The sequence below is a fragment of the Colobus angolensis genome, unplaced genomic scaffold (assembly GCF_000951035.1).
Source record: "Colobus angolensis palliatus isolate OR3802 unplaced genomic scaffold, Cang.pa_1.0 Scaffold25, whole genome shotgun sequence".
NCBI classification, from domain to species: domain Eukaryota; kingdom Metazoa; phylum Chordata; class Mammalia; order Primates; family Cercopithecidae; genus Colobus; species Colobus angolensis.
In genome coordinates this window covers 2,944,048-2,960,933 of record NW_012115710.1, presented here as the reverse complement: position 1 = coordinate 2,960,933, position 16,886 = coordinate 2,944,048, and the positions used below count along the sequence as shown (strand labels likewise).

Sequence of the window (16,886 nt, the reverse complement as noted above, 5' to 3'; positions counted from 1 at the left end):
TATCTCACACACCCACGCCCCTTGTGGGACACTGCCTTCCCAGAGCACTAAGTGGCCATGTTTCATATCACATGACTCCAAGTGGTCACTGATTGGCTAACATTTGGCCACCTGACTGGGATGCGATCAAATGATTGGCCATTCAGTGACCAATGATATGGCTGAAGAAGAAAAGGTAAGCTAGACAGATCAGATTCTCTTTCATGAGACTATTATCTGAGAGATCCTAGTGAAATGGAGGCAGGGTTTGACTCTGGACTAGATTGAAGACTGCTGGAACAGGGAAAAGGCACCAAAAGCACCTCTCCAAAAGATGTGCCCACCAGCACCATAACAGTTTACCATTGCCATGACAACACCCAGAATTTACCAGCCCTTCTCTAGATATTTCTGAATAATCCACCCCTTAAATTGCATGTAATTGAAAATGGGACTAAATATGACTACAGAACTGGCCCTGAGCTGCTACTTTGTGCTCAATGCCTATGTGGTAGCCCTGCTCTGCAAGGAGCAGTGCCTCTGCTACCGTGCAGTACTGTTTCAAGAAAAGTCGCTAACACCACTGGGTTGCCCTTGAATTATTTCCTGGGCAAAGCCAGGAACCCTCCCTGGCTGAGCTCCAGTTTTGGGCTCACCTGACCTGCACCACTAGGAGAGTGACTGTTTATATCCTTGTAATAACTACTTCCCCCACACTTATCTTTCCCTAAAACAAGTTATGTTAAGCCTTTGCTTTAATGAAAACTTCCCAAAATGCCCTTTCAATTTGCACACACCACTCATTTCCTTCTGCCACAGCAGACACCACCAGATGGCTCCACGGGGTGAGAAAGAGTTCTATCTGGACTTTTGGGAGCTCTCAAGATTTTTGACCCGAGTGGTGGTTTTATGGTTGTTCATTTGTGAATATTTAAGCTCTTCATATATTTTCTGCACTCTTTTCTATGCATATCTCACAATTTTTTCTCTTTCCTTTTTTGTTGTTATTATTATTTTTTAAATAAAATAGAGGTGAGGTCTTACATTGTTGCCCAGGCTGGTCTTGAACTCCTGGGCTCAAGAGATCCTCCCACCTCAGCCTGTGAAAGTACTGGGATTACAAGCATGAGCCACCATAGCTGGCACTATTATTATTTTATTATTATTACTATTATTTTGAGACCGAGTCTCGCTCTTGTCACCCAGTCTGGGGTACAAGGGCGCAATCCCTGGCCCACAGCAACCTCTGCCTCCTGGGTTTAAGCGATTCTTCTGCCTCAGCCTCCTGAGTTAGCTGGGTTTACAGACGCCCACCACCAAACCTGGCTAATTTTTGTATTTTTAGTAGAGATGGGGTTTCGCCATGTTGGCCAGGCTGGTCTCGATCTCCTAACCTCAGGTGATCCACCCACCTTGGCCTCCCAAAGTGTTGGAATTACAGACTTGAGCCACCGCACCTGGCCAATTTTTTTTTAAACGTGGAAAATTTTACCTCCAAAGCTTGTGAACACTTTGCTCAGGAAAACGAAACACAAACTTTTTCAAAACTGTCTTTCACATACCAACCCACTGAATGTTTGAAAACCTGTGTGTTTTCTCCCGTGAAATAAAGCTCTTACCCAAGTTCTTCCAGGAAAATAAGGGATCACTTTAGGCAGTGGTGATGGCCAAAGTGACTATGAGAACTTGGTCTCTGCAGATCCCCACCTAGCCTGCCAGCAGGAACAACCCCAGATCCCCATCCAGCCCTCCCTGCAGGGCCAAAACACAGACAGGCGAGGAACCAGAGATGGCTGTGAGTTTATTAAGGGAGATCTAGTGCTTATCCTAGAATCACCCCTTGCTGCCTATGGTCTTCTTGATCCAGTCCAGGTAGCGGCAGATGTTGGTATAGACACCTGGTCTGTCGGACCTCCCACAGGGGTCTGAGCCCCAGGATGTGATGCCCTGGAGTGCACCATTACACACCAGGGGGCCTCCAGAATCGCCCTAGACAGGGAGAATGAGAACAGAGTTGCATCTGAGATGTCCACAATGTCCCTTTTCCTGCTGTGCCAGCGTTTTACCAGTTCTTTAGCATGACTGGTCCCCTGTAGCCAATGAGGGTAAAAGAATTGTCCCCTGAGACCAGTGAGGACAGGGCTTGGGGCTTCCATGTACAGACAGACATGGTGTCTAAGGGTAGTGGTCAAAACACGGACAGAAGGCCGGGCGCGGTGGCTCAAGCCTGTAATCCCAGCACTTTGGGAGGCCGAGACGGGCGGATCATGAGGTCAGGAGATCGAGACCATCCTAGCTAACACGGTGAAACCCAGTCTCTACTAAAAAGTACAAAAAAACTAGCCGGGCGAGGTGGCGGGCGCCTGTAGTCCCAGCTACTCAGGAGGCTGAGGCAGGAGAATGGCGTGAACCCAGGAGGCGGAGCTTGCAGTGAACTGAGACCCGGCCACTGCACTCCAGCCTGGGCGACAGAGCAAGACTCCATCTCAAAAAAAAAAAAAAAGAAGAAAAAGAAAGCATTGTCTTTAGGGACCAATCATTGGCAAAGGCGGTGGGGCTTCCAGGAAGGGGACAAAGCCGGGGTAAGTGCTAGGAACAACGAAGCTGCAGTTGGAAGAGAGAGTTATATCTATAATCAATCCCAAGAGAAAGGGATGGGAGCTCATTGAGGAGGCACTGAAGTCAATGGCACCATTTCCCCCAGCCAACTGGGAAGACACCATTGTCTCCTAAGGAACCAATCACAGAAGGGAACCAGCCTTGGGATTCTAGCCCGGTCTCAAAGAAAAGTGGCTGATCACCTGGCCAGTGGTCAAGTAGGCACAAATTCCATGATGTAATGCTGGGAACGATAGCAGGGAACTCGCCTAACCTCTAGCCTCAGACTCTCTCCTTCCTGGACATCTACCCCACCCTCTATAGCCCCCAACTCTGCACCCTGTCCTGTAGGTAAGGGTTCCAAAGTAAACAGTAGCAATTAAATGCTCCTAACCCCTATGCGGTGTGACTTTCAGAGAAAGTTTGGCCTTCTCCGAACCTGGCTCCCACTCTGTAGAGATAGGGGCGACCACTCTGAGTGCTAAGTCTTTGGGGTCACTCCCCTTACCACCCCCACCCCCCATCCAAGCCTTAAAACTCTAGAGGGCAATGAGGGATGAGTGAGGAGGAGGATCTCAGAAATCGCTCACCTGGCACGTGTCAGCCCCTTTGCTGCTGCCTGCACAGACCATGCCGTCTGTAATCTGCCCTGGGTAGGCATCCTCACACTTCTTCTGGGGAAAGATTTTTACTTCTGCACAGTTGAGAGTGTCAGGAAAATTCTCTGAGGGGGAAGAGGTTGTAAGATTCCCTGAGAGAGCAGCCATTTGCCTTCATCCCTGTCTGAATCTAACCCCCTTTCTTTCCAGGATGTAATGGGGGAGTTTTCCAGCTGCATGGGGGAATTTTCTGACACTCTGCACAGGGGACATCACTTCTCACCACATTAAACAAAGCTGTACTCGCTGCTATTGGGCTTTCTCCATCTAGAGAGGAGCCCTCGGATCTCACATGTTTTTTCTTGCCCTGAGCCAATTTCAAGTCAAGGGGCAGGGGGGTTACTTGGAGGTGCCCCCCCCTTTTTATTTATTTTTTTTTTTTTGAGACGGAGTCTTGCTCTGTCGCCCGGGCTGAGTGCAGTGGCCGGATCTCAGCTCACTGCAAGCTCCGCCTCCCGGGTTCACGCCATTCTCCTGCCTCAGCCTCCCAAGTGGCTGGGATTACAGGTGCCTGCCACCTCGCCCGGCTAGTTTTTTTTTTTTTTTTTTTTAGTAGAGACGGGGTTTCACCGTGTTCGCCAGGATGGTCTTGATCTCCTGACCTCGTGATCCGCCCGTCTCGGCCTCCCAAAGTGCTGGGATTACAGGATTGAGTCACCGCGCCCGGCCTGGAGGTGCCCCTTTATGATACCTCTGAGCCTCTCTTTCCAGTCTTCCTGCCGTCAGACAGCCAGGTCCTCAATCTGTGCTAAATTCTGCTCCTTCCAAATGTCACCTCCTCCTGGAAGCCTTCCCTGATCACTCGGATTAAAAAATACCATCCCTGCATTACTCCCTATCCTTTTACACTCCACAATACTTCCTTACAGCACTTAACTCTACCTAATATTTTATTTTATGTGTATTTGTTTATTGTCTGTTTCTCCTACCTAGCTTGCAACTCCATAACTACAAGAACTTTGTACAGTTTGCTCATGGCTGTATATCCAGTGCTTGCAACAACCCCTGGGGCATAATAGGTGCTCAGTAAACAAGAGTTGAATTAATGATTGAAAGTGGAATTGATCTTTTTTTATTAACCTCTTTTGAGGAATAGAATTCTTCAAAGCCTCTCTGAGGGGGAAAAACTTCCATCCGGCATCTCTACGTGCCAAAAGCAATATGCTCATAATCTCATTTAGTCCTCCCAATAGCGCTTTGAAGGAGGGATGCATTCATTCATTTCATTATTTATTGATCCAGCCATCCATTCCACAAATATTTATTGAGCATCTACCACGTAGCAGGCACCATTCTGAGCACTAGAACACAATGAAGAAAACTGATGGAACCTGAACCCTCACGTAGCTAAAAAAATCTATTGGTTAGTGAGTCCCATTTTGCCGATGAGGAAAGTGAGGCTCAGAGATGGAAAGGAATTTGCCCAGGGAGAAGGAGCAGAGCCCTAGTTTGCACTGATCTACTTGATTTGCGAGCTTGTGTGTTTCTACAGCAGCAAACTGTCTCATCCAAAGCATTCAGAGCAGGAGCGAGGCAGGCAGGGACCTGAATGCCGATCTTGCCACTTCCTGGAGAAGCTCCTTGACTCTCTGAGCTGAGTCCTAATGTTTTCACTGTGAAGGAAGACGAGGGGCTGTCTGGATTCTGGAGTCCCAAAGGGACAGCTTCATTGGAGGTCCAGACTCCGGGGTCCAGAGTCAAGAGGGAGCTAGGACTGCTGGATCCTGGGAGAAGAAGGGCCTAGACTCCCGGTTCTGAGGGAAGAGGGGACCAGGGACCAGGGCCCAGGTTTCCTGGGTTCCAGAAGGAGAAAAAGGCCGGGGGCAGTGGCTCATGCTTGTAATCCCAGCACTTTGGTAGGCCGAGGCAGACGGATCACTTGAGGTCAGGAGTTTGAGACCAACCTGGCCAACATGGCGAAACCCTGTCTCTATAGCAAATACAAAAATTAGCTGGGCTTGGTGGTGGGTGCCTGTAATCCCAGCTACTTGGGAGGCTGAGGCACGAGAATCACTTGAACGCGGGAGGCAGAGATTGTAGTGAGCTGAGATCATGCTACTGCACTCCAGCCTGGGCAATCGAGTGAAACTGTCTCCCCCAGCAAAAAAAAAAAAAAAAAAGGAGGGAGGTGTGGGGGAAGGTGCTTAGGAGCCTGTTTTCCTGGGCCTCTGAGAAGTCCAAATATCCCAACTGTGTTAAGAATATATAAAATCCTATACAACCAAAGGTCTCATAGGATAGTGCTCTCCGCCATAAAGGAGGGGCTTTTCTGGCCCTGCTTAACAGTCTGCTAGTTGGTTCTCTTTCTCTCATCACTCTTAGTAGTCTGGTCTTCGAGGCTTCTAGTATGACTCTCGCTTGTGAATCTCAACATCATGATCCCTTTCCCTTCCTTGTCTCCCTCTGGGGGACCAAGCTTTGCCAATAGCTTGGGGTCCACGGAGCCAACCAGATCCTCCTCTCCCTCCCATTAGTGGACAAGCCCACTACCTCGGGGACTGGTGACAGTGCCCCAGCCCGAGATGATGCACGTCTGGCCAGGCTGGGTGCAATGATCTGCCAGGTTGATGGGCTTCACTTTGGGCCCCAGGGATGCCTGGTCACGCAGCTGAAGAAGCATCAGGTCATGGTTATGGTCGTCCACATCGCTGCTGTTGTAGCAGGGGTGTGGGATGGACTGAACCACAGGTATTTCTTGCTCTGGGCCATCTTTATTGTGTAGGCTGTGGTCTCCCAGGCGTACCGTGTATTTCCTGTAATGGCGGGAATAGTTTGGGACCCAGGCAGTGGTATTGAACCCGGCCCCCTCCTCCTTCAGACCCAGGAGTCCAGTCCTCAGCTCTCTTCTTCCTGAGTCGAAACCCCAGCCCCCCTCTTTCCTTTTAGCCCCAGCCGACCTCGGGCCCCGTCATCCACTCACGGTTTTTTACAGTGGGCAGCCGTAAGGATCCAGTTGCCACCTATAAGGACACCGCCACAGAGTAGTTGCTTGCCCTGGAACAAGGCTGCCTGCCAGGGCTGCGAGTGGGGTCGGCACTCCTGACCCCCCAGCACCTTGTCCTCCTGTGCCCTGGAGTGTCCTGCAGCAGGAGGGAGAGGGTTGGATCGCCACCCTCTGGGGCAGTGCCAGGGCTGGGAAGGCCACTGGGGGTTCAAATGGACACACGGCAAGTTCTCCGCGTACAACTTAGTGAGGGAGGTCCAGGCATCCGCACGCTGCCACACGGGCACGCTCATTGCAGTCCGCATGTCATCATACAAGAGTCACACACCCCAGCACGCCCCCACATGCTTCCACTTGAGTCTACATGCCCCCAAGCAAGCAGCCCCCTACAGGCTGTAGGTACTCAGACAATTTACAGCATCACCGAACCTCCTCCTACCTGCTGCTACCTGTTTCTTGCCTCTATCCACTCTGAGGAAAGGCCACAGAGGCTCCTGCATCCTATCACACTCTTCACATTCGTGCACACGCACCCACATAACCACCGCGGCATTCCCACAGACTCCCCAGCCCCACTGCTGCCTTCAGACCCCTGCCCTCCGGAGGCCTCCGCAACCCTCCTCACCTGCCCAGGCTTCCCCCAGCAAGAGCAGGAACATCCACGTCTTGGCCGCACGAGGTCGGAGGCGTCCCATGGTGAGGTCTGGTAAATGGAGAGGGCGGGGCCGGTAGACAGGAAGGAGGAGCCTGAAATCCCAGTTCTGGATTTGGGGCCGGGGGAGGGAGCCGAGAATATCTGGGGCTGTTCTGGGCTTCTCTGGAGGAAGGGGGAGGCTGGGGGACTGGATTCCCACATTCCAAGGGAGGAGGGAGTCCTGGATGTCTGGGTCTGAGGGGACAGGGAGCTGGGAGCTGGGACTCCTAAATTTGGGAGAGGAGGAAGCCGGGGTCCAGACTGCTGGGTCTCCAGAGAGAAAGGCAACTGAGGCTGGGGTCCTGGAATGTGGAGAAGGAGGGTCCGGGGCCTGATGTCTGTGTCTGAGCACCTCTCTCTGCACCTCACCTTCCAGAATCCAGGGGCGGGGTCACCTACTGATTCGGACCCAGTGGAGGAGGCCCCAGTACTTCAGTTCTCGCTGCCTGGTACACGATTCTGGAGGCTTTTAGCTCGATTTTGGAGACTTTTAACTGGGAATCTCCGCCTCCTGCTCCTCCTCCTCCTGCACTAGAGCCTGGGGAGCTTCTGGGAACTGGAACACTGGGTGTGAGTGAGAAGGGGCGGAGGGGGCTGAATGTGAAATCTTGAGGGAGGAGGGGCTGGAATCTCAGACTTCTGAGGCCAGGGAGAGGAAGGACTCGGTGCTGAGACTCTAGGATCTGAAACGTAAAGGGCTGGGGGCCAAGACTTCAGTTCTGAGAGGGGAGGAGGCTGGGGACCTGGATTCCTGGGTCTGAGGGAGGAGAGGCTGGGGACCTGGACTCCTAAATCTAAGGGAGGAGGGGCTGGGACCTGGGCTTTTAGGTCTGAGCGAGGAGGGGCTGGAGGCCCAGACTCCTGGGTCTGAGGGAGGAGGGGGCTGCTAGGGGCCAGGACTCCTGGGTCTGAGGGAGGAGGGGCTGGGGGCCTGGATTCCTGGGTGTGAGGGAGGAGGAAGCTGGGGGCTAAATTCTAAGTACTTTTAAAAGGAGCAGCTTGGAGCCTGATCTTTTGTGGGAGGAGGGGCTGCTGCCAGTAACCCGGAACCGAAGAAAGGCAGGTCTTCCTGGGTCGGAAACCAGAGGGTGGATCAGGCCCCGCCCGCTGCCCCCTGAGAGGTCCGGGATCTGGGAGGGCAGGTTTGGGAGGCACTGTGACCTGGTTTCCCCTTCCCCTGGAGGCGGCAAGACCAACCCAAGCAGAACCCAGGAGTCTTGCTGCAATAGGGCTGATGGAGAGAGACTTTAGGCAGGACTTCCTAGGGGTTTAAGGAGGAGTTGCAAGGCGCTACCGGTGCCCTCATCAGCCCTTCATCGCCCACCCATTTGCCCTCCGCTCGTCTCACAGCTCAGGCAGGAAGAAGGTGCGGTTTCCCGCGTTTACTGTAAAATCATCCATTGGCTGTAAAGGTATCCAGACCCTTCCTCAATTTTCCCCCAAGTCCCCGCCAGGATTCAAACCCAGGACACGCCCAGGACGGGGCCACAAGGGGCTGAGCTCGACACTGCCCGAGCTCCACGTGGGCGGAGCTACAGCGCCCCTGACATCACGAAGGAGTGATCTCTGGTGAAGGAGGCGGGGCCACAAGGGGTGGAGTCCCGAGGGGAAGTCCCATTGGGCAAAGTTCCGAAGGGCGGAGCTATTCTGTGTAAGTGGTTCCTTGGGGCGGAGCCACAGGCTGCGCTGTTCCGAGAGGGAGGTGATGGCTGTCGGTGACGTCTTAGAGACGGGCTCTGAAGGGCGTGTTCCTGCTCCGTTCCGAGGGGGCGCGACTGTGTCTTGCTTGACGTCGTGAGGGGGCGGAGCCTCAGGGGCAGAGTCTCAGTGTCCAGAGGGGAGTCTCAGGGCAGCTGGCGGTCAATGGCGGGAACCATTGAGGCTGGAACCCTGCGGGAACCCCCTACCCCGTGCCCTTCGGCCTCTCTTGGTTTTCCAAGGTGCCCCTGTGGCTCGCAGGCTCAGTTCTCCATGATTTCTTGGATCCAGTCAAGGTAGTGGCATACGCTGGTGTAGACTGCTGGGCGCCGGGGTCTGGAGCAGGGCTCAGCACCCCCAGACACCACACCTGCCAAGGTTCCATTGCAAACCAGGGGGCCCCCAGAGTCACCCTGTACGCGAGAGAAGGGCAGAGGAACTGTTAGGCCACTCTGCTCATGACAATTACACAGGCCACTTCCTCCTTCCCAGAAAGGCCCCAGCCCTTCTTCCTCCAACATCCGAGAGTCCCCCATCTCCAGCCTCTTCTCCCTCAGACCCAGGAGTAAAAGCTCAGAGCCCCCACCTGCCGGCAGGACCTAATCTCCTCCCCCAGGACTCAGACTCTGGACGCCCAGCCCACTCCTGTAGATCCAGAAGTCTGGACCTCCAGACCTCTTCTCTTTTACACTGAGTCCAGGCCCTGGTCCCGTCCTCTCCCAGGAACCAGGTATCCCAGTCTCCTTCTCATTTTGACCCAGGAAGGCTGGGGGCCAACCCCTCTGCTCCCCTAAATCCTAGAAAGCTTGGCAGGACAGCCTCATTTCCCCCAGAATAAGGTCTCACCTGGCAGGAACCTCGGCCCCCCTCCCACAGGCCCGCACAGAGCATGCTGTCCGAGATGTGGCCGGGGTATGCCCAGTGACAGAGTTTGTTCTCCAGGATGCTGATGTTGGCACACTGCAGTGTGACTGGAAACAGCGCTGTCAGGGAAGAGAACTGTCAAGGATCCGCAACTGTCTCCAACACACTGAGCACCCCACCGCCCTGAGTCCTCCCTGCAGCTTTTCCAAAGGACCCATGGAGCCACATTTAGGACTCTCAAAGATAGAGACAAGAGACGGTGACAAAGAGACAGTCATAGCATGCAAGAGAAACAAATGGAGACAAGGAGGAAGAGGGCCAAGAAGAGAGAGGGGTTGGCCGGGCACAGTGGTTCACACCTGTAATCCCAACATTTTGGAGGCCAAGGCCAGCGGATTGCTTGAGGTCAGGAGTTTGGGACCAGCCCAGCCAACATAGTGAAACCCTGTCTCTACTAAATATACAAAAATTAGCCTGGCATGATGTCAGGCGCCTGTAATCCCAGCTACTCGGGAGGCTGAGGCATGAGAATCACTTGAACCTGGGAGGTGGAGGTTGCAGTGAACCGAGACTGATCACTGCACTCCAGCCTGGGAGACAGAGCGAGACTCCATCTCAAAAAAAAAAAGAAAGAAAGAAAAAGAAGAAGAAAGGAAGAGAAACAGAAAGATGCATGCAGAGAGCCAAGAGACAATAGGAGATGCATATATAACTCCCCAGCACTTTGGGAGGCTGAGGCGGGCAGATCACAAGGTCAAGAGATTGAGACCATCCTGGCCAACATGGTGAAACCCCATCTCTACTAAAAATACAAAAAATTAGCTGGGCGTGCTGTTGCACACCTGTAGTCCCAGCTACCCTGGAGGCTGAGGTAGGAGGATTGCTTAAAACCCAGGAGGTGGAGGTTGCAGTGAGCCGAGATCACACCACTGCACTCCAGCCTGGGCAACAAGAGTGAGACTCCATCTCTTAAAAAAAAAAAAAGAGGAAGAAATAGAGAAAGACCCAGAGACCTCAAGGGGTGGAAGGAAGGCAGTGAGATAAAAGGGAAAGAGATTCACAGGAAGATGGTCACTGATGGAGACAGAGACATAGACAGAAATACCAGATACAGTGTAGTCAGTATAGATGTGGATATGGATATATAATACATATGTGTATCTATATAAGACATGAGTGCAGTCTCGGATGCATCAAGGGACATGATAAACAGAATTGGTAAACAGAAGTTGGGGATGGGGGCTGTGCAGGGACACATTGGGGTCCATTGGGGTGGATCAGAGAACTTATCTTGGCTGAAGGGGGCAGCCTCCATTGACTCAGCCCAGTGCTTGCTATTTTGGGAATGTGAGTTCTTCAAACTTTTTCAAGTGAATCCAGAAACCTGGCTTTTGTATAAAACCTTCCAAGTTTTAGATATTGGCAGCAACAAATTCAGACTGTTTTTGCAATCCACTGACCCAATTTGGCTAACGGGTCAGTGATCCGTGACTCTGAGAGACATGGCTTTATTCCCATTCTAAGATGAATGTATTTTCACATTTAAACATCTCTGGGACAGGCACAATGGCTCACACCTGTAATCCCAGCACTTTGGGAGGCCAGGAGTTTGAGACCAGCCTGGACAACATAGCAAGACCTCATCTTTGCTAAAAATAAAAAAAATGACCCAGGTGTGGGATGTGGTGGCATATGTCTGTAATCCCAGCTGCTTGGGAGGTTGAAGAGAGAGGATTGCTTGAGCCCAGGAGTTCAAAGCTGCAGTGAGCTGTGATCACACCACTGCACTCCAGCCTGAGCAACAAAGCGACACCCTGTCTCAAAAACAAACAAGCGAACAAACAAAAAAACTCTGAAATTAGAATGTGTCTTCCAGAAAATGATGTTATATAATCAATGGGATCTTTCCTCCTCCTCCTCCCCCTCCTCCTCTTTTTCTTCTCCTCCTCCTCCTCCTTCTCCTCCTCCTCTTCTTCTCCTCCTCCTCCTTCTCCCTTTTCTCCTTCTTTGCAGTTCATAAAATAATGGCACAACTTAAAAATTCTAGCATCGGCGAGGCGCGGTGGGTCATGCCTGTAATCCCAGCAGTTTGGGAGGCAGAGGCGGGTGGATCATGAGGTCAGGAGATTGAGACCATCCTGGCTAACACGGTGAAACCCTGTCTCTAGTAAAGATACAAAAATTTGGTGGGTGTGGTGGTGGGCGCTTGTAGTCCCAGCTACTCAGGAGGCTGAGGCAGGAGAATGGCGTGAACCTGGGAGGCGGAGCTTGCAGTGAGCTGAGATCCGGCCACTGCACTCCAGCCTGGGCGACAGAGCGACACTCCGTCTCAAAAAAAAAAAAAAAAAATTATAGCATCTTAGATTTGATTAAATATATCGATTGGCAGATAGATAGACTGACAGAGAGAGAGAGGAGAGAGAAAGGAAGAAGATAGAGATGAAAAGGCAGAGACAGAGAGGTGAGGGAGCCAGATCCCGGGCAAGAGGTTTCAGAGAGAGGTCTGGGCCAGGTCATACCCTTGGGGCTGGACATGGCACCCCAGCCTGATATGAGACACTGTGTGCCTGGGGAGACACAGTTCTGGCTGAGGTTGAGGGGCTGCACAGCAGGACTCAGACGTGCCTGCCTGGGCAGGCGGATCAGCATGATGTCATCATTGTGGTCATTGGCACTGAGGTCCTTGTTGAAGCCAGGGTGGGGGAAGAAGTCTGTGACCCGGAACAGCTGCTCTGGACCCTCCCATTTCCAGAGGTGGTGCTCTCCAAGGCGGACCCACAGATACCTGCTGGGACAGGCCTCAGAGGTCAAGCCGGGTGAAGGTAAAGGTCCTTTCAGTCCCAGCCCTCTTTTCCTGTCCATCAGGGTGCTGTGTGACTCTCCGGAAGCCACACACCCTCTCTGGGCCCTCATCATCTATGTCTAGCCCAGGGTACTGTTATTTTAAGCAAGGGGCACACCTCCTCTTGTGTCCCTGGTCCTCACTCTGATGTTTTGTGTGCCCCCACCTTTGTAGCTGTCCCCACAAAGCACCCCCTCCTAGTCCCAGGCTGAGTGAGCCACCTTCCTCCCTACTCACCTGGAGACTTGGTGGTGACTTGGGTCCCCAGGAACGGTGTGGGCACGGGGGGCCCCACCTACCACATAACAACAGCCCAACCCTGCCCCCACAGGTCTGGTGGCTTCTGTGGGAGTGGCTCTGTATGTCTGAGTGGTGTGTGTGTATATGTGTGAAAGGGGATGGGATATGGAAAATCCCCAACTTGGGGGGCATCTCTGGCCTTAGCTTTTCCTGTCTATCATATCCTTCACCCTTCAATGCATGTCTTCCTGGTGTCTAACCTTAAGCCCTTACCACAGTTCCAGCCCACTTGTTCCCCTTCTGGCCCATGCCCTAGACAGCTGGGATCCTTTTGGGGTCGACAAGTCTATTCCCCAGTCTCTGACCTTTGACATTAGGCAGCAGGCTAATGACTGGAAATTCATGGTTGGGGAACCAGAGACATCTGTCTCTGTCTCTTTGTCATTCTTGCTGTCTTGGCTCTGGATCTGGGAAAATAGTCCTCAACCCTATATCCCCTCATCCCCCTACCCTTCCCCTGCCTCTGACTCTCTTCCACCTTCATATCTCTGCATTTCTCCTGTTTGACTTTCGGCTGAAACCTGAACATTGTTGTCCCAGCCTGATGTACAGGACTAAGTTAAAAGAGGGCCCATCGTGGAGCAATGCGTGATGGGAAATTCCCACACAGCATCTCTTACCAGCATCAGTGCTTTATTCCTGGAGGGAAGAAAATGGGAACAGTATGGATGGTCACTTTTCAGAGGCAATGGAGAGAGGATTCCTGCATCAGGTAGCTTCCAGGATTCTATTAGAATGCCCAGAATCTAAGATTCTCGAATTCTCAGATTCTGACACCCTATTATTCATGATTCTACAATCTTGAGGCTCAAGGTTTAGAGTTTTATGAATCCAAGATCCTAATATTCCAGATTCCCCTGGATCAAAAAACTCCAGGATTCTAACATTATCTGAATTAAATCTAAGACTTGAACCTAGAATTTTAATATTCTGGGACAAAAAGACTAGAATTTTGGCCGGGCGCGGTGGCTCATGCCTGTAATCCCAGCACTCTGGGAGGCCAAGTTGGGCAGATCACAAGGTAAGGAGTTCGAGACCAGCCTGGTCAATATGATGAAACCGCCATCTCTACTAAAAACACACACACAAAAAAAAATTAGCCTGGCGTGGTGGCGCACGCCTGTAATCCCAGCTACTCAGGAGGCTGAGGCAGGAGAATTGCTTGAACCCAGGAGGCGGAGGTTGCGGTGAGCCGAGATCGTGCCACTGTACTGCAGCCTGGGCAACAGAGGAAGACTCCGTCTCAAAAAAAAAAAAAAAGAAAAACAATGACTAGAATTTCATAATTCTGTAAATCTATAGATTTTAGAAATTTAAGAGTCTGGGATTCAAATAGTTTGAGACTCCAGAATTCTCTGAAACTCAATATTCTAGGATACTGTGTATCAAAGATTCTAGTACTGTGAGTTTCAATATTCAGTGAATCTAGAAAGCTCTGAATTTAAGATTGTAGGATCACACTAGCCATTATGGCTATTGAACACTTGAAATGTGGCTAGTCCATTTTGTAACAGGCTATATGTGTAAAATACAGAACAGATTTCAAAGGCTTAGTACTACAACAAAAGTAAACTGTATCATTCATACTTATTTAAACATTGATTACATGTCAAAATAAGTTTTTGAGTGTGTCAATTTAAATCTGTCAGAATTAATTTTACTCATTCCTTATTTTTTAAATGTGTCCACCAGAAATTTAAACTTGCGCACGTGACTGGCACCATAATTCCTCGGGGCAGTGCTCACCCAGACTGCTAAGATTCTAATAGTCTGCAAATCTATGATTCTAGAATTTGTGGAGGCTATTGCAGAATTTCATAAATTCAAGATTTTAGGATTCTACGATTCTGGATTTCTCTGGGTCAGTCTAGGATTCGAAAAGCCTAAGTTTCGAATCTTACACTGCTCAAACGAGATATTGTTGGACTCTAGAATTTTAGGATGTGGGAGGCTACCCTTCCTAATTCTAAGAGTTGAACTTTTGGTATCAGAAGTGGAGGCTCTACACTTCCAGCCTATAGCACCCCTCACTCTCTCCTGACCCCCAGCTCCCTCCCCAGCGTGGCCAGCCCGGGTCACTCACGGCTTGCGGCAGTGGGCAGCTGTGAGCAGCCAGCGGTCACTGATGAGGGTCGCCCCACAGAAGAGCCGGGTGAGGTGGAAGAGGCCAGCCTGCCAAGGCTGGGAGTTGGGGCGACATTCCTCGGCCCCGATGGCGCGGGTGTCTGCCCAGCCATGCCCTGGGGTGGGGACGACGGACAAAGGGGTCAGCGAGGAGCAGGCTGGGAGGGCAGGGAGAGGATGCTGAGAAGCCTAGGGGGCAAGAGGCAGAAGCCTGGGACGGGAGGGAAGAGCAAGTTGACCTTAGTACAGCCGTGAAGGGGCAGCCAGCCCGGAGCCTCACCTGCCAGCAGGGAGAGCAGAGCACAGAGGAGTCCCAGCTTCATGACCCCTGGGCACCTGGATCCTAGAACGTGAACCCGGCGCCCAGTGCTTCTTTATGGTAAGCCATGCCATCTCCTTCCTCCTTCATGGGGCCGCCCCTGTGATTAATCGGGATTGGGAAATGTCCTTGGGGGAGGGGGAAGCCCTGGGGCTGTGACAGGGGCCTTGGGAGAGGAGGTAAGTGCAGGGGGACCCCCTTTCGGGATGAACTGGCGGCTTGCTGGGCCAGAGCGTGACTGAATGGAGGAGGAGTGCTGGGGGTGTGGAGAGGTTGTGGGCACCTCCTCTGGGGTCTTCAGAGTGGGGACCCTCATTCCTCATCACCTTGGGCTACAAGATACAGAGTCTTTTGTGTGCTGGAAAAGTAGGAAGATCCTTGAGGCCTAAGGTCCTGGGGTGCAGCAGGTTCATTTTGGATAGGGCAGGCTGGAGGGATGTGCAGGAGGACCACCAGAAAGCAGGCTGGGGTGGGAGACAGAGTCAGGACTCAGACACAAGAGCAAAAGATACAAAGAGAGGGAGGCACAGGCACAGAAGGACGCCAGGTGAGAGGAGGAGCGGGAGGAGGAGAGAGAACATGAGAAAAATTGAGGGAAACCCAGGTGGAGAGAGGCAGAGACCGCAGGCAGCTGCACAGGTTTACATACCTCGCAGAACCTTCCCTGCCCTGGGGGTTTGGGCCTCTTCCCACAAGGACAAGGCCCTCTCCTAGAATGCTGAGAAATCTGGTTCCATCTGGATTAACCCACTCTTGTCATAACCTGCCCCCTTCCCCACAGCTCCACCACCCAAGGACCCAGCTGCCCAACCCTCCAGGAAGCAAGTGCCTTGTGTTCTCTCTTAGTACATCCTGATCTTTGCCAAACTCTGAGAACATTTGCTATACATTTTTTTCATCCATCTCCCTGCCTCCCACCCCATTGTCCTTTCCATCACCTCATCCTCCCTGCCTCTCTCCTCATCATTCCATCTCACCAGGTGGACAGCTTCTGGAGGGCTGGGCTCAGGTCTGAGTCATCTCTGTGTCCCAGCATCACCCAGTTCCAGGCAGAACAGGACTTACAGAAGTCCTCAGGAGATGTTCATTGAATGAGTGAATGTCTTTCTCCATATCTTTCTTTTCCTAGTGAACTCCTACTCACCCTTCAACACCCAACCTCAATGCTCCCTCCTCCAGGAAATCTCTGGTTTCCTCAGGCAGAGTCCATCTTTGCCTCCCCTGGGCACTTACAATCCCTTCCACTTTCTCCTGCCCACAGGCCTGGTTATGAAGCTGGGTCTGGGCTCCCCTTGAATGTTCTCTCACTATGTTGTCATGGTGTGGAGCACGGACTCTGGAACTGAACCACATGTGTCTGTATCTCAATGATTAGGTGTGATTAGTGATGAGGTGTGTGACTTTGGGCAAGTCACCAGACCTCTCTCAGTTGCTCCATCTGTTTTTTTTGTTTTGTTTTGTTTTTGTTTTTTTTGTTTTTTGTTTTCCAAAATGGGGTATTGCTCTGTCACCCCGGCTGGAGTACAGTGGCACGATCTCGGCTCATTGCAACCTCCGCCTCCTGGGTTCAAGCAATTCTCCTGCCTCAACCTCCCAAGCAGCTGGGACTACAGGCGTGTGCCACGATGCCCAGCTAACTTCTGTATTTTTAGTAGAGATAGGGTTTCACCATGTTAGCCAGGCTGGTCTCGAACTCTTGACTTTGTGATCCACCCGCCTCAGCCTCCCAAAGTGCTGGGATTACAGGAGTGAGCCACCGTACCCGGCCTGCTCCATCTGTTAAGTAGCAGCAATAACGAGGGTTGTTGGGGGGATTAAGCAAATTTACACACATGGAGCACAACAGGGTCTGACACATGGTAAGC

The 16,886-nt window shown here is 51.8% G+C and overlaps 2 protein-coding genes across 5 annotated transcripts; both read right to left on the bottom strand.

Annotated features, from left to right (window-relative positions):
- Positions 1 to 1,759: 1,759 nt before the first annotated feature.
- KLK8 (kallikrein-related peptidase 8) lies at positions 1,760 to 7,431 on the bottom strand. 4 transcript variants are annotated; one of them, XM_011946278.1, is made up of 6 exons: positions 7,244 to 7,431; positions 6,806 to 6,883; positions 6,157 to 6,316; positions 5,727 to 5,989; positions 3,168 to 3,301; positions 1,760 to 1,968 (listed from the first exon to the last, which is right to left on the bottom strand). In XM_011946278.1, the coding sequence occupies exons 2-6, from the start codon at positions 6,873 to 6,875 to the stop codon at positions 1,813 to 1,815; spliced, it is 783 nt and encodes a 260-aa protein (XP_011801668.1). In that variant the 5' UTR covers positions 6,876 to 6,883; positions 7,244 to 7,431; the 3' UTR covers positions 1,760 to 1,812. The 4 variants fall into 4 exon arrangements, with proteins under 4 accessions (XP_011801668.1, XP_011801669.1, XP_011801670.1 ...); XM_011946279.1 differs by lacking the exon at positions 6,157 to 6,316; XM_011946280.1 differs by lacking the exons at positions 5,727 to 5,989; positions 6,157 to 6,316.
- Positions 7,432 to 8,241: 810 nt separating this feature from the next.
- KLK9 (kallikrein-related peptidase 9) lies at positions 8,242 to 15,112 on the bottom strand. The gene is made up of 5 exons (XM_011946277.1): positions 14,983 to 15,112; positions 14,662 to 14,818; positions 11,956 to 12,221; positions 9,419 to 9,555; positions 8,242 to 8,985 (listed from the first exon to the last, which is right to left on the bottom strand). Exons 1-5 carry the CDS (start codon positions 15,023 to 15,025, stop codon positions 8,836 to 8,838), a joined length of 753 nt encoding a protein of 250 aa, XP_011801667.1. The 5' UTR covers positions 15,026 to 15,112; the 3' UTR covers positions 8,242 to 8,835.
- Between the last annotated feature and the right edge of the window lie 1,774 nt (positions 15,113 to 16,886).

What these genes read in the sequence shown, in the direction of transcription:
- KLK8 (XM_011946278.1), bottom strand. Translation starts at nt 6,875, where the DNA reads ATGGGACGCCTCCGACCTCGTGCGGCCAAGACGTGGATGTTCCTGCTC. An exon ending in GCTGGGGGAAGCCTGGGCAG is followed by an intron (nt 6,317 to 6,805) that starts GTGAGGAGGGTT and finishes CTCCTGCTGCAG; the next exon opens with GACACTCCAGGGCACAGGAG. An exon ending in AAGGGGCTGACACGTGCCAG is followed by an intron (nt 1,969 to 3,167) that starts GTGAGCGATTTC and finishes CTCCCTGTCTAG; the next exon opens with GGCGATTCTGGAGGCCCCCT.
- KLK9 (XM_011946277.1), bottom strand. Translation starts at nt 15,025, where the DNA reads ATGAAGCTGGGACTCCTCTGTGCTCTGCTCTCCCTGCTGGCAG. An exon ending in GCTGCCCACTGCCGCAAGCC is followed by an intron (nt 12,222 to 14,661) that starts GTGAGTGACCCG and finishes CTGTCCCAGCAG; the next exon opens with GTATCTGTGGGTCCGCCTTG. An exon ending in TGCCATGTCCAGCCCCAAGG is followed by an intron (nt 9,556 to 11,955) that starts GTATGACCTGGC and finishes CTTCCCTGACAG; the next exon opens with CGCTGTTTCCAGTCACACTG.